The sequence below is a fragment of the Sciurus vulgaris genome (genome assembly GCF_902686455.1).
Source record: "Sciurus vulgaris genome assembly, chromosome: 5".
Taxonomy (NCBI): domain Eukaryota; kingdom Metazoa; phylum Chordata; class Mammalia; order Rodentia; family Sciuridae; genus Sciurus; species Sciurus vulgaris.
Window position 1 is genome coordinate 7839286 of NC_136465.1, and position 14754 is coordinate 7854039.

At 43.7% G+C, this 14754-nt stretch overlaps 1 protein-coding gene across 2 annotated transcripts in view; it reads left to right on the forward strand.

Annotated features, from left to right (window-relative positions):
• The first annotated feature begins 1242 nt into the window (after positions 1-1242).
• The window catches only part of PINX1 (PIN2 (TERF1) interacting telomerase inhibitor 1), a 66148-nt gene continuing 52636 nt past the window's right edge, over positions 1243-14754 (forward strand). For both annotated transcript variants that reach the window (XM_079139982.1, XM_079139983.1), the window contains exons 1-4: positions 1243-1382; positions 6703-6812; positions 8450-8542; positions 9593-9671. In XM_079139982.1, coding sequence (XP_078996108.1) covers positions 1364-1382; positions 6703-6812; positions 8450-8542; positions 9593-9671 — 301 coding nt within the window. In that variant the 5' untranslated portion in view covers positions 1243-1363. The remainder of the gene's footprint in view (positions 1383-6702; positions 6813-8449; positions 8543-9592; positions 9672-14754) is intronic.

Sequence of the window (14754 nt, forward strand, 5' to 3'; positions counted from 1 at the left end):
GTGAGGGTAGTGGCCATGATTGTTTCTGTCCATCTTTGTAACTCTAGCTCCTAGTACCTGCCTGAAACAATAAATATTTGTTGAAATAATCATCCTAATTTCCATTTTACCTAATATTATACCTATCGAGTGTTCACTATGTGCAAAATGCCATTGCTAGCACTCATTACTCTGCATCAAGCTCACATGGTAGGCACTATTCTTCGTATTTTACAGATGAAGAACAGCAGCACAGAGGTGAGAAGTACTTTCCTATAATTAAAACTATCTCCTAATTATCCTAAGGTTTTCATGATCCTGCCTTCCTAAGTCTCAATCCCTTCTTGCAATCTTGTCCTCTCCCCCACAAGATACCTGTGCTGTGAAAATTCATTGACTTGCACCCTCTCCTCTCCCTCACTTCCTGGGTACTCAGTGATTGCTATAGATATCCTTTGGCCTTTCTTCTTGCTAACATTTGTGAAACTAAAGACTTTACCTTGCCTGTCTAGGAGTCCTAGTTAAAAGATGAGTTTCATTTAGACAAGCTTCACACAGGGTCCCCTGGCACCTGGGTGGTACTGTCTTCATCTTCCACTTGAGTGAGTAAGGCTTCCTCCGCACAGTAGCCTGAAGCTCACTGGAGTCAACTGTCCAAAAACATTTCCAGTCTGCCTGAAGCTGTAATCGCTTACTTTTCGACACAGGCACATTAATAAAAAAATTTGAACATCCACGAAGTCCCTGCCATACTCAAATTGTTCTCCTCCGTGCTGGTATGGATATAGGCATGGATGTAATAAAGGCCAAGTTCCAAGGCTTGTGTTGTAGTGGAGAAAATAAAGCAAAGCCTTGGCCCTGTGGAGGCATCACTTCAAAGAGACACAAAGGCTTCCCCAAACTCTGCAGTCGGCTTAACCTGGGATCCCACTGGGAGATCGACAGAAAGATGCGCTCCCGTCCACGCAGACGTCGCATCTCCGGCTACCTGGCCCGGGGAGCACAGGTGGGGCCACGCCTTCCCTCCAGCCACGTTTCTCCAACTCCTCCTGCACACCGTTCACACCACAAGACCCTAAGGCCTGTGGTTCACATATTTCCTTCCTAAGACTAGGAGCGGCTGGAGGGCAGAGAGCGGGTCCGCAATTCCGCGCGCTCAAGCCCCGCCCCGATGACCCCGCCCACAGGCAGTGGGCCCGCCCACACGCGGTGGCCCCGCCCCGCCATCCTGGGGTCGGGAGCGAGTCGCGCGCTGTGACGTCAGCAGCACGCGCCCCGCCGCTGCGGTCCGCTAGCGTGCTAGCCCCGTGCTTCCAACTTGTCGGCTCGCCGGCCGCCTGGTTCTGCTGTGGCCAAGTCCGGAAGCCCGCGCGCTGCATACAACATGTCGATGCTGGCCGAGCGTGAGTGTCAGACGTGGAGGCCCGAGCCCGGCGCCAGGGGAAGGTGCGGGCCGGCGCTCAGTGGGGCGGGGGCGATCGCGCCGGGGAGCAGGGCACAGCTCGCCGGGTCGGCCGCAGAGGTGTCCCAGCCCTGCCTGTTTTGAAAGTTAGCGGCCGGTCTGCTAGTGAGAGGCCGCGAGTGCCACCCTCCGACGTGGACGCACGCAGCGCGTTGGAAGGGGAGGCAGGACACCGTGACGCGGGGCTCGGGCCGGTTCCCTCACTTCCCAGGCCTTCAGTTTCCCCAGCAAAGAGGAAGTGGGTCAGGAGGATCTCTTCAGGCTGTGAGGTCTTGTCGAAGATGTACCGGACCCACAGAAGAAAGGCCAAAGGGTTGGAAGCATCAAGCGTAGGGAGTCAGCCCTTGGGGGTCGGGGTGCAAGGCTAAGGAGTATGTCTGAGACCTTGTTAGTTGGAGTTATTCCATCACTGGAGTGTTGGCTGCTGCGCTTTAGACATTTACTTTCTGGGGAGTGAAGTCCATTAGTACCTCTTCCCTGGAGAAACCAACTTCTGGATGGGACGTGTAGCTAGGATTGCTTGCCACCAGGTGGCGGTCGTGCCATTCATGAACAGCTGGTCCTTAACTTGGACGTTGTGTGCTGGCTGAGCAATGAGCAGAGAGAAACAGCTTATTTAACAGACCGACAGCCGCTGGACAGGGATTTTGCAGAATAAATGCTGTCAACTTTCTGTATCTAAGAGATCATTGAAGGATTAGGAGCACCAAACAAAATGGGTCAGGCACCGTCCCTATTTTACAGGGGCAGAAATCCAGGTTCAGAGGAAAATAATATCTTCCAATTCACTGAGCTAGAAAGCAACAGAGTTGATTTGGTGGTCTCTGTGTCTTTACAATTTTGCTACTAAGAGCAGGAGTTTTCTATTATTTTTAAATAACAATTCATAGAAAGAAATTTCTTTCTTATTCTCCTGTAATGATGACATGTGAAAATTAGAACCTAGACTGCTAAGATCTTTTCTGGTTCTCAGTCTTTGATGAATGCTTAAGTCAGCATGGACCTGGGGACACTGGTCCTGGCTCTGCTATTTGCTTATGCGTGTTTCCTTGATTAGGTTCTGAGTCTTAAAAAATTCTTCTCACTAGGTCAGTTTAAAAGTTCATGAGATGGTGATGTGAAAACACTTTGAAGTGTTGTAAATGGCATATAGGTTTAAAGTACTATTTGGAGGTATCAGTGATTCAGACTACATGATTTCAAGAGAATATTTTCAGTTCTCCTCTCCCCTCCAATACTCCAAATTTTCACGTTTGTCATGATAATATATAACATTTTTTGTCTTTTTTCATAATTTGCTGAGTTAAAGTTTATGTCATTTCCTGTGGTAAGATACTTAGGATTAGTGTTCTCATTTTAGAAATGAAAAAGTAGAAGCATAGAAAAGTCCCAATCCCATAATTTCATTATCTAGCAATTTTTTTTTCCTGATAGTTTATAAAAATGGGATCATCCTATAGGTTCAGTTTTATATCCTACTTTTTGTCCCTAACATAAGGTAGTGAATATTTTCACTTCATTAAAATGTATTTCCATTACTTCTTGCTGTATGGACTATATTTAGTGTTTTTTTTTTTTTTTTTTTTTTAGTATTTGCATTTATTCTATTTTTAAGATTTACTAGTTTTTTTTTTTTTTTTTAATTTCTCAAAAACATTCTTCAGCTGGGTGCAGTGGCACACACCTGTAATCCCAGCAACTCGGGAGGCTAAGGCAGGAAATTCACAAGTTCAAAGCCAATTAGGGTCTCAGCAATTTAGTGAGACCCTAAGCAACTTAGTAAGACCCTGTCTCAAAATAATAATAATAATAATAATAATAATAATAATAATAATAATGAAAAGGACTTGGGATATGGTTAAGCCCCTCTGGGTTCAATTCCTGGTGCCCAATCCCTAGCACTGCAAAAAAAGAAAAAAGAAATCTTCAGCCTTTGTTTCTCTAATTATCAGATACTATCCTCTTGGTCTCCCTCATGTAAGACAAATATTTTATTACTCCACTTTTCAGTCTTCATATAATTTGCAGCTTTAGGCTCAGGTTATTTATCAAGATATTACTTTTTTCATAGATGCTTTTCTTTCCAAGACCTATTTATTTAGTTAGTTATATGAACCCAGGGGCGCTTAACCACTGAGCCACATCCCCAGTCCTTTTTTATATTTTATTTTGAGACAGGGTCTCACTGAGTTGCTTAGGACCTTGTTAAGTTGCTGAGACTAACTTTGAACTTGGAATCTTCCTGCCTTAGCCTCCTGATCTGCTGGGGTTACAGATGAGTGCCACTGTGCCTGGCTAAGACCAATTTTTGACCTGTAGTCATTATGTTTTATAATTATAATACTATAGTTAATGGATTTTAACATTCATCGCATTAGAATTTTATATGCAGTTTTCTCAATCATGAATATGTCTTGAATAACTTTTTAACAAAAATACATGGGGAGTGTATTTTGAGCTCTTGAATATCTTAAAGTGTTTTTGGAAAAATAAAAAAGGCAGAACTTCTGATCCTGGCTGTTGGGACTCAATGCACTCTTTTATACTAAGCCTTGGTGCTGACATGAGCCATGTGGTATCAGGCATGAGTGACTGAAAGTGAAGTCCATTTGCACCTCTTGTATGGAGTGACCTGAAACATCCGGTTGTTTATTGGGGTGATCTGAAACATCTTGGAGTTAGATCTCCAAATAAGAGGAGCTCCTGCTAGAGAATGGTTGAATACATCATCCCAAATAGTGATTCAGCAGATTCAGTCCACTCTGCCTGAGGCCTAATGCTGTCCCTTACACTGCTGTTCTAGGTTGTCTCAGGGGTCCTCAAGCCCACCCCCAGATTAGTAGTCTCTGGGATTCAGAGAGGTGATCCAGCACATAGTCATATGATTCCAATTAATAAGAGCTGAAGGATACTAAGCAAAGAAGGAAAAGGAAGAGATGCACAGGCAAAGTCCAGGAGAAGGAGGCACAGGCTGTCAAGTCGTCTCCTGGTGGGCTCATCATGACAAGCTTAATTCTTTGAACAAGGAAGTCTCTCAGAAGGAAAGCAGGTGTCCAGCAAAAACCACATCATCTATATAACAGTGAGCCACTTGTACAAGTCCTAAGACTCATGGGAACCCTCCTGAAATCCAGGTCCCAGCCAGAGACCACCCTTGTCAGCCAGGCTTTCAGAGGGCAGCGGTCAGGCCTGCTCTTACCTTTGCACACAGTCCTAGCAAGGCTGACATCAGCACAGAGCAGATGGGGCCGGGGCAAGAGTGATAAAAGTGAGTCAGTCAGATCAGGCCAGAGACAGTCTCTCCTCTCTTCTCTCTCTTCTCCCGCGCCCCGTCTCTCCCTCCTTCCTTCCCAGTGGTGCTGAGAATGGAATCAAGGGTCTTGTGTACATACTAGGATGGAGACAGTCTTCTGGCTAGGATTTCTCAAACCTGCAAACTTGTACAAAGCTGGATTGAGGAAACGTTGCAGGGAAATATGGTTCAGGTCAAATAAGTTTGGGAAACATGTCATGTCTACTCTATCCCCTTTCATAGAATCTGCACATTTGCATTTAAAATATTTTGAGAAATTCTTCAGTTAAATTTTCTTTAATCCAGTATTATTATTATTTTTTATTTTAATAGGAAGTGCCACTTCCACCTGCTTCCCACTCCACCTCTTTTATATCTTTGCTTTGTAAACACCACTTTATCCCCCTTGGTTGAGTATACCTGCCCTTCCCAGGGGAAGAGGAGCTGATCTTTGGCGGCTGATCTCTGTGTAGCATGGTAGTTCACTGTATATAAACAAGCAATATGAACTAGAGGCATTTCCCTAGAGTGTGGGCTCAGTCATTCTCAGGGCTGTCTCCTCCATCCAGGCCTCAGTCAGAGACCCTGGCAAGTGTGGCGCAGAAATATGAACTCCAACACACCAGTAACCAGGGTACGTAGTAGATGCTGGCTAATAAGGCTTATCTCTGGTTTGCTGTTCATTAGCAGAGACAATGTTATGCTGAATGTTTTCCTAGGTAAGTCAAGTGGTAACTTAGCTAGGGAACATTTTTTGGGTCACCTTTTTCTTGTAGAACGCTATAAATTTGAGTCCAACTTATTTTGCTTTGTAAGTGAACTCTTTTCTGCTTACATGCTTTAATGGGTTTCTTTTGCTAGGGTGCGTAGTTAAAGGTCTCTATTGATTTTTCATGCAGCACAATGTGCCCCTTTGACTGGAGGTTGTTCTAAATCGTGTTTTTAAACTGCCAAGGTCAGAGGCTGCTGTTGAGAGTTAATGTATTGGATTGATGCAGGAGGTAAACAATTTCTAGGGGTTGATTATTTGTATGCTTTTAACAGAATACTTTGATGAGACTCAAAGCAATTCCCTTAATTGTTTTGTTCTTTCCTTCTTTTTTTCCCTTTTCTTTCTTGTTTATTCATGCATTTATTCACATATTTATTGAGTGCCCAGTGTGAGCAAAGTATTTTTCTATTTTTACTTCTTGCAATGAAATATAAGAAAGATAAAAAATGAATATTACTCTTAAGACTATAGTGCAATAAGAAACATAAAAGATATATATAAATAACTATAATGCAGTAGAATATAATTCAGTGCCAAAAGAGACATGATTTCTATCAGAGTTCCGTGAATAAATCACAGCCTAGCAGGCATTCCAGTGGGAAGGGAGAGAGGGTACGGTCTTGAGTCTTGAGTCACGCGTGCGGGGGCACAGCAGACAGCCCCAGGACCACGACACCTGTGGTGAACTGCGGATTCAGAGCACAGGCTTTGACGTCAGTAGGACCTTAACGTTTCAGAAGGGATTTGGTTTTTGTCTGGGGATATTAGCAGTTTCTTTCTGTCTCAGATCTTATCATCTGAAAGGTCCAGATAAGAATACCTCCCTTCATTGGATTGCCATGAACATAGGACCTGGTTCGTGTCCAGCATTTGGCACATCACATGGGGCAGTGAGAGCGTGACAAGGGCCCCTGCTGCTGTGCCTGTGTGACAACGCTGCCCATGCTGAAGGTGGAAGGCCTGACTTGCATGTCGAGTGCTTGTTGTGGTGCGTCACAGTGAGAGGGGACAGCGAGCTCTTAGTCAACTTGTATATTAATGGGGACCAGGCGCAATGACCCAGTCGTTGCCATTCCACTGGGCATTGAGTCTGCGTCTGTAGGCACGGAAGCCCAGCACGGTCCTTGTGTGCAGGTGTGTCCTCATGTCCCTCTGGTTTGAACGTAAGTTGTTGAAGAGACACTTTTTCATTTATAGGTCGGCGGAAGCAGAAATGGGCTGTGGACCCAAGAAACACTGCGTGGAGTAATGATGATTCCAAGTTTGGCCAGAGGATGCTGGAGAAGATGGGGTGGTCTAAAGGAAAGGTATTTTGGGGAAAAGGAACCAAAACAAAACAAACTAAGCTGTGCCAAGAGATCATGAGTCAGGAGAAAACATTCTTCTTAGAAGTCGGAGAGAAATTTATGTTTTGGATCGATAAGTGATTTTGGAGAGATAAATTATGTTATTAGATGTTGATAAAATTAGAATGGACTGTAAACATCAGCTCCCTTTATCATTTAAGCTGCTATGATAAGCATCTTTCTTAGACATCACATTTTAATTAGTTACCTGGAATCATACTTAACCTTCCCAGCTTCAGACTGTGCTTCAGAGGCACATTTGTTCCCCCGCTGTAGCTAGAGCACATGGGTGTTCACACATTCCATTTATTCCTGACTCTAGTAGGGCTCCTGTTGTATCTTCACACTAACTGGTTCTCGTCAAGGTCTGTGGGACTCTTGTCAAGTCCGTTGGGTCCTATTTTGTTATCACATTACGTAGCCCTGTAGCAGCATTGGACACGACCGATGTTCCCTCCGCAAGACGTTCATGTCTTGGCATCCACAGTACCACTCCTTCCCCTGGTTTTTCTATGACCTCACCAGCCACTTCTTAATTTGTTGTTATTTTTCTTCCTCTAGACTTGAACTTTGGAGCTCCTCTGGTCCAGCTCCAGGCCCTTTTCTGTATCGCTCAGGTGACATCATTCCTTGCCATGCCATGCTCTGAATTATGTAAAGTCTACGACTAGTCACTTTGCTGTTTCTAGTCCAGGTCTGTCCTCTCTGCTGCAGATTTGCAAGTTCATTTGTGCATTGGCTTTTCTGCTTGAGTAAGCACTTCAAGGATGTCATTTTAATTATAAACCTCTTGACCTCTCCACACTGTCTTTTCCTTTCCAGGTTGTCTTGATTTTTGAAAATAGTACCATCTACCTGTGCACTTGAGCCTGAAACCTTCAGTTCCCACACCCTGTCCTTTCTGGGTACATAGACCACTGCCCTGGTCCAGCCACTGTCACTGCCTGTCCCGATCCCCTCAACACTCTCCCCATGCCTCCCCACTCCCTTTTCCTCCTGGATCCATTTTGTCCTACAGTAGCCACCATGACCTTTAAAGATGCAGAAATTAGATCATGTTATTCCCTTGCTTGATATTCCATTGGTTTCCAGGGGTTTTTAAAATCAAATCCACATTTCTACTGTGACTTGCGAGATCCTGTTAGGTCTAGCCCCTTGCTGGCATCTTACGTTCTCTTGGCTTACTTGGCTGAAGCACTCTGGGTGTTGTTCAGGTTCTCTAGAGCACCAGGCTGTGCCCAGCTAAGGGGTTTTGCATTTGCTTTCCTCACATATATTATATAGTAGAGCCATAGACTCCCACCAGCTTCCGGGGGCTTCTGTTTGTAGCAGACCTCTGCTTTTGAGCATCAGCAAGGAGAGTGTTACCCAGTGTCTATGTGGTCTTATATCTGGACTCAGGTAGAAGAATTGACATTCATTATTATAAGGGAATCCTTGATGTGGCAGACATTGTCTCCTGAGAGGCTGTGTTGCCTTTGAGGGTGAGGATAATGTCTCACCCTAGAGTTCAGTCATTAATTGAACCGTTGATGTGGGAAGAAAGAGACTACCTCTCCACTTAATAAAAGTGCTAACTCTGTGTTTATTCTCCACAGGGTTTGGGGGCTCAGGAGCAAGGAGCCACAGATCATATTAAAGTTCAAGTTAAAAATAACCACCTGGGACTTGGAGCTACCATTAACAATGAAGTGAGCAAGAGTGTGCCTTGGGGTTCTCTTTGCATAATGGACTTCAGTTTTGTACATATGAAAATTCTAATGCAGTCAAGTTGGCTAACGCTTTCAACTGCTCATGTGTAGTATCTCTGTTTTGGGCAAGGGAAGGGCTATGGCTAGCTGGCCTTCCATCCTGTGCCCTGCCCTTCACCACCGTGCTTCCTTGTCCTCCTGGGGTCATTTACCTGCTTATGCCCAAGAGGTCTAAATGGGTTGTATTGATAAACTGCAGAAAGTCTTTATTTCATAGAAGTGTTCTTTTCAGGAGAGGATGGATTTTGTATCTGTACTCGTGTTCTGATATTAGTTTATATTGTTAAAAGTTGGCATTTAGTGTAGGAAATTCTGCAAATTGTGTTCTTTCCCTTTCTCACTCTTCTGCATTCAGCAGCTGGTGGGGGGCGGGGGCACATTTGCTCACACGTTGGCACTGTGATTAAATCCAGCAGCTTATCATGCCTTCCACACTCAGTATCTGTTTTCTTTAGAAAGTATCTAGGATGAAAACTTTTTTCCTAAGTTCTTGCAGCCAACAGAATCTGGGAGAAAATTGAGAGAATGACTTTTTAGTTATGTAAACTGAATTATTTTGATTACTTCAGTGGCTCTGAGTAGAAGATTGGAATAGCTAAAATTTTCAGCCACTTAAGAAAGAGTCTGTCTGGGTTTTTTTTTTTTTCTTCTTTTTTTTTTTTTTTGAGGGGGGGTAAGGGTGGGGAGGTTACCAGGGATCAAACTCAGGGGCACTTGACCACTGAGCCACATCCCCAGCCCCATTTTATATTTTATTTAGAGACAGAGTCTCACCAAGTTGGTTAGTACCTTGCTGTTGCTGAGGCTGACTTTGAACTCGCGATCCTCCTGTCTCAGCCTCCTGAGCCACTGGGATTACAGGCATGTGCCACCACACCCACCTCAAATAATATTTTGATGAAAGGTTTAAAATTTCATATTAACTGCCAGATTCCCTTGCTTCTGAAATATTTCTTACTTGCCTCTCACTCAGGTTTTTGGTATTTTCAGGACAACTGGATTGCTCATCAGGATGATTTTAACCAGCTTCTGGCTGAACTGAACACTTGCCACGGGCAGGAAACAGCAGGTAGGGGACTGTAGCATCCTTGACCTTCAGACCTACAGGCGGTGTCGTCTCGTTGTGAAAGAGTCTTGTCAGTTCTTTACTATAAGCACTGTATATCTGAAAGCCAGTTGACTGAAGCTATGTAGATACTTGGTTCTGTTTTCATTATTCTGGTGCTTTCATTGAATGACCCTGTAGCCATCAGCACACACTTTTCCCCCATTCAGAGTTTGAGGATGATAAGATAAATCCTTTCGGGTTACATCTGAAATAGTAAAGTTAGCTTTACAGGGAAGCTGAGTACACAGAAAAGATATTTTTAAAATACAAGCAGGAAATACCAGTCGAGACCATAAACAGACACCAGCAGAGGCTCCATAGAGAAGCCTTTGCTATGGTGTTTGTTTTATCTTGTAATTCATCTAAGAGTTTGGATTGCTCGGGTTTGTAAATTTTTTCCAGTTCAAACTCCTAGGCTCAAGCAGTCCCCTTGCCTCAGTCTCCCAGGTGGCTGGGTCTGCAGGTGTGCACCACCCACCTGGCCGAGCACCAGTCAGCATCAGGTATCTTACAACAAGGACATCCAGTGGCCAGTAAATATGTGACAGGGCACGTGGCCACATTAGCCTTCAAGAAAGTGCAGAATAAAGCCACAGCATGATGCCACTGCCCACCCACTGGAAGGAGTCAGACAATGGCAAGTAGCTGAAAATGTGGAGTAGTGGGAATTCCATGGTGTGTAGGTGGACATGAACATCTGGATCAGTTTGGAATTATTTACAGAGTGGAAGATCTGTATAACCGTCTTTACCCTGCCTAACAGATGCCTGTGCTTGGGGCCTGGGAAACATGCATAGGAGCACGGATGGCATTGTTTGCAGTACCCACAGACTCATAATAGCCCAGATGCCCACCAGTGATAGAATGGATACGTGCACTCCCATGCCACCTTTGTGAATGCAGAGAAGCATATTAGAGTTTTATGCAAACGTGCGCAACAGGGTTGGCAAACGATTTATGTCAGGGGCTAGAGAAATATTTTATAGACCACAAAAACCTCTGTCAAAACGACTCCACTGGTATGTTGGAGTGTGAAAGCCACAGTAGACCACATGTAAATGAAAGTGGCTTTCCCATAAAACTTTATTTACAAAAACAGGTGACTGATTGGATTTGGCCCACAGCTATAGTTTTGTCATATGATCGAAGACTCATTCACTTGGTGTTGACCAAAGAAGATGGACAGAGGTGTATCCAGTGTGATTCTACTTCTATAACTTCAGCTAGCAGGCAGAACTTTGGCATCGAGGTGCCATACTGGTGGTAAAATTATGTTAAAAACCAAAACGTGTAGTGTACTGTGGAGATCATGATAACACGTCTTTGGGAAGGGGCTCCTGAGGCATTGCCTTCTGGGGTGACGCCAGTGTCCTGCTGCTTGACCTAGCTGGTAGTTACAGATACTTGTGAACATATGCACCTTTGGCACCCCCGAAAAAAGAAAGAAAAATAAAAGAAGTAGTTAAAATAAAAACAAGGGGGTGGGAGCAAGGATTATTGCAAAAAAATGAGATAGTGGTTACCCTAAGATGGTGCTTCTCACCTGGCAGCAATATTGCCACCCACAGGACATCTGGCGATGTCTAGGGATATTTTTGAATGTCACAGTCAGCGAGGTGTTATTGGCATCTCTGGAAAAGGTCAGAGATGTGGCTAAACATCCTGCAGGACACAAGACAGCTGTCCATTACCACCACAGACGGACAACTAATTACTATGCTCAGAGTGTCAGTAGTGCAGAGGTTGAAACTGAGCCAGGAAGAAGCAGCAGAAAATGAGAAGGGGCGCATGGGTGCTGGATGCTTCTGGATACTTCTGAATACTGGTAGTGCCTTTTTTCTAGTTCTGGAGGTGGTTGCGAAGGGGTGTTCTTCACTTGACGGTACAGATTTTTAAATACATCTGTATTATGGTGTGTCATCTGGTTACTTGAGACCCATGATAAAATTGCTGGGTCTCTTTTTGGTAGACTTAAGGTGAAATAGCCTGTGTTGTTGATGTTATAACAATAGGCTACAATGAGAGTTACCAGACAGTAATAGGCCCAGCAGTTTGAATATCAGGGATCGACTTCTACCTCAATGAATATCCAGTAAAATGAGAGTCACTTTTCCTAAACAAGTTTGGTGTCATGACTTGTGTGTCACTCAGCTTTGAGGTGCCTTGCCACCACTGTACTCATAGAAGTGAAGTTCTCTGAGTCTGGGATCCTTTTCTCAGAGGCATCCACATGCCATCCCGAAACAGGGAAACGGTCATATTTGAACTTTTGTATTATAGCTTTTTTACTTAGTACTTGAGAATACTCTGTAACTTTTCAGGCCAAAGGAATGCCGAGAAATGATCTGCTGCAAGATCCCATAAAGAAAGGAGCTATGAGGTTCAGTTTTATGGATAGGGAGAAGAGAAAGCAGATTTTTCAGCAGTTTGCTTTTGAACTTTGATGGTGATCGTTGGGGAGTGACTTTCTTCTAGTGATGGTATTAAGATTACTGCATTCTAAGTGAGAGATGCCATTGCAGCAGTTCTGGGGACCCTGACTTAGGTCCTCCTTATCCTAGACTGATGGCTGGGACTGAGCGCTGGGGCTGGTCCCTGCAGCGGTCCCTCCTGGCATGTTGCAGGCAAGGGGGCTGTTTCAAGGGACTCAGTGGAGCCCTTGTTATCGTCAGGAAGGCTGTGAGTGTCTAACAGATTTCAAGAGGTGGTGCCTTGTCCTTGCACAGCCTCCTTCAGCGGTTCATCTGCGTAGGGTTAATCTTCCCTTTCTGCCTAAAACCTGAAAGTGTTTGAGATAATCTGAAAGCTGCTGTTATTAGTCTGTAGGTAAATTCCACCTCCAGACCACTAGAGGGAGCTGGTAGCCCGATGGCAGTGATCCTGCAGTGGGAGGTGCTTATATCTCTAGCTCAGTACAGTCCAGACCAGCCCTCCCTCGTGACCATCCCCGGACTGAAGAGATCCTTTACAAGATTCCATTCAGGAAAAACCTGTCCCAAGGAACTGACATGGACAGCTAACATGTTATTTTCTTGCCATGCTGTCTTCAGGAAATAGTGTCTTCATCCAAGTGATATTCTGGTCACAGTCACATATTACATGTATTAAAGTTGTAAATCATAATAACCTAGTAATTTCTTTTCTGCAATATTTTTATTTCCTTAAGATCATAGAAATTCATACCATTTGACTTTTTACTAAGCAGACATTTCGTTCTATCTTCATATTCTTTAAAATTTCATTTCTAAAAATTCTTTCAAATTTCTTCCTTTAGGGGGCATCTTGCTGGGGAGATAGCTCAGCTGGTAGAGTGCTTGCCTCGCAAGCACAAGGCCCTGAGTTCGATCCCCAGTACCGCAAAAAAAAAAAAAAAAAGGAATAGGGGGCATCTTACAGTGCTTTAACATTTTGCAGCCAGGAAATTGACACTTGGTGTTACTGTTATGTAGACCACAGACCTTTTTCACTTCTTTCCATTTTTCAGGTTTCATTCATTTTCATGTGCAGTTTTATCCCAAGTGTAGACCCACACAGTCCCACCTTGATCAAGATGCAAGATCAACTGTTCCACCATCACAAGGAGGGGCTTGTATTCATAACCACCTTGCACCCTGTCAGCTTTCAGCACCACACTTTCATCTCTGTCCCTGGAAACTGCCAGTCTATTCTCCATTCATATAGTGTTGCAGTATGAGAATGTTATATAAATGGAATCATTCAGTAGGTACCCTTTTTAGATCGACCTTCCTCACTGAACAGGTGCCCTAGAGGTCCATCTAGGTTGACGTGCACCAACAGCTCAGCCCACTCTGTTGTAGAGTGACAGTTCCTGTGAGGATGTGCCAGAGTTGACTCAGCCATTCATTTACCTGTTGAAGGACTTTGGGGTTATAGCCAGCATTTTTTTTTTTTTTTTAATTTTAATTTATTTTTATTGTAAACAAATGGGATACATGTCGTTTCTGTTTGTACGTGGAGTAACAGCACATCATTTGCGTAGTAATACATTACATAGGGTAACGATGTTTGATTCATTCTGTTATTTTTTCCTCCCCCCATCCCTCCCATCCCTCTTTTCCCTCTGTACAGTCCCTCCTTCCTCCATTCTTGCCCCCCTCCCACCCCCCATTATGTGTCATCATCAGCTTATCAGTGAGATCATTTGCCTTTTGGATTTTGGAGATTGGCTTATCTCACTTAGCATGATATTCTCCAATTTCATCCATTTGCCTGCAAATGCCATAATTTTATTATTCTTTATAGCTGAGTAATATTCCATTGTATATATATACCACAGTTTCTTCATCCATTCATCAATTGAAGGGCATCTAGGTTGGTTCCACAGTCTGGCTATTGTGAATTGAGCAGCTATGAACATTGATGTGGCTGTATCCCTGTAGTATGCTGATTTTAAGTCCTTTGGGTATAGGCCAAGGAGTGGGATAGCTGGGTCAAATGGTGGGTACATTCCAAGTTTTCTAAGGAATCTCCACACTGCTTTCCAGAGTGGCTGCACTAATTTGCAGCCCCACCAGCAATGTATGAGTGTACCTTTTTCCCCACATCCTCTCCAACACCTACTGTTGCTTGTATTCTTGATAATCGCCATTCTAATTGGGGTGAGATGGAATCTTAGGGTAGTTTTGGTTTGCATTTCTCTTATTACTAAAGATGGTGAACATTTTTTCATATGTTTGTTGATTGCTTGTAGATCTTCTGTGAAGCATCTGTTCATATCCTTAGCCCATTTGTTAATTGGGTTATTTGTATTCTTCGTGTAGAGTTTTTTGAGTTCTTTATAGATTCTGGAAATTAGTGCTCTATCTGAAGTATGAGTGGCAAAGATATTCTCCCACTCTGTAGGTTCTCTCTTCGCATTGTGTAGCCAGCATTTATAAGGTTAATAGGAGCACTTGTGTATAGATCGTGTGTGAAAACAAGTTTTCATTTATTACCCTCAAGGACTTTATACACCAGGAGGGTAAACTTGCCTGATGCATAGGGCACAGTTGGAAAAATAGTCCAAATCATTTGATTAGAGCTC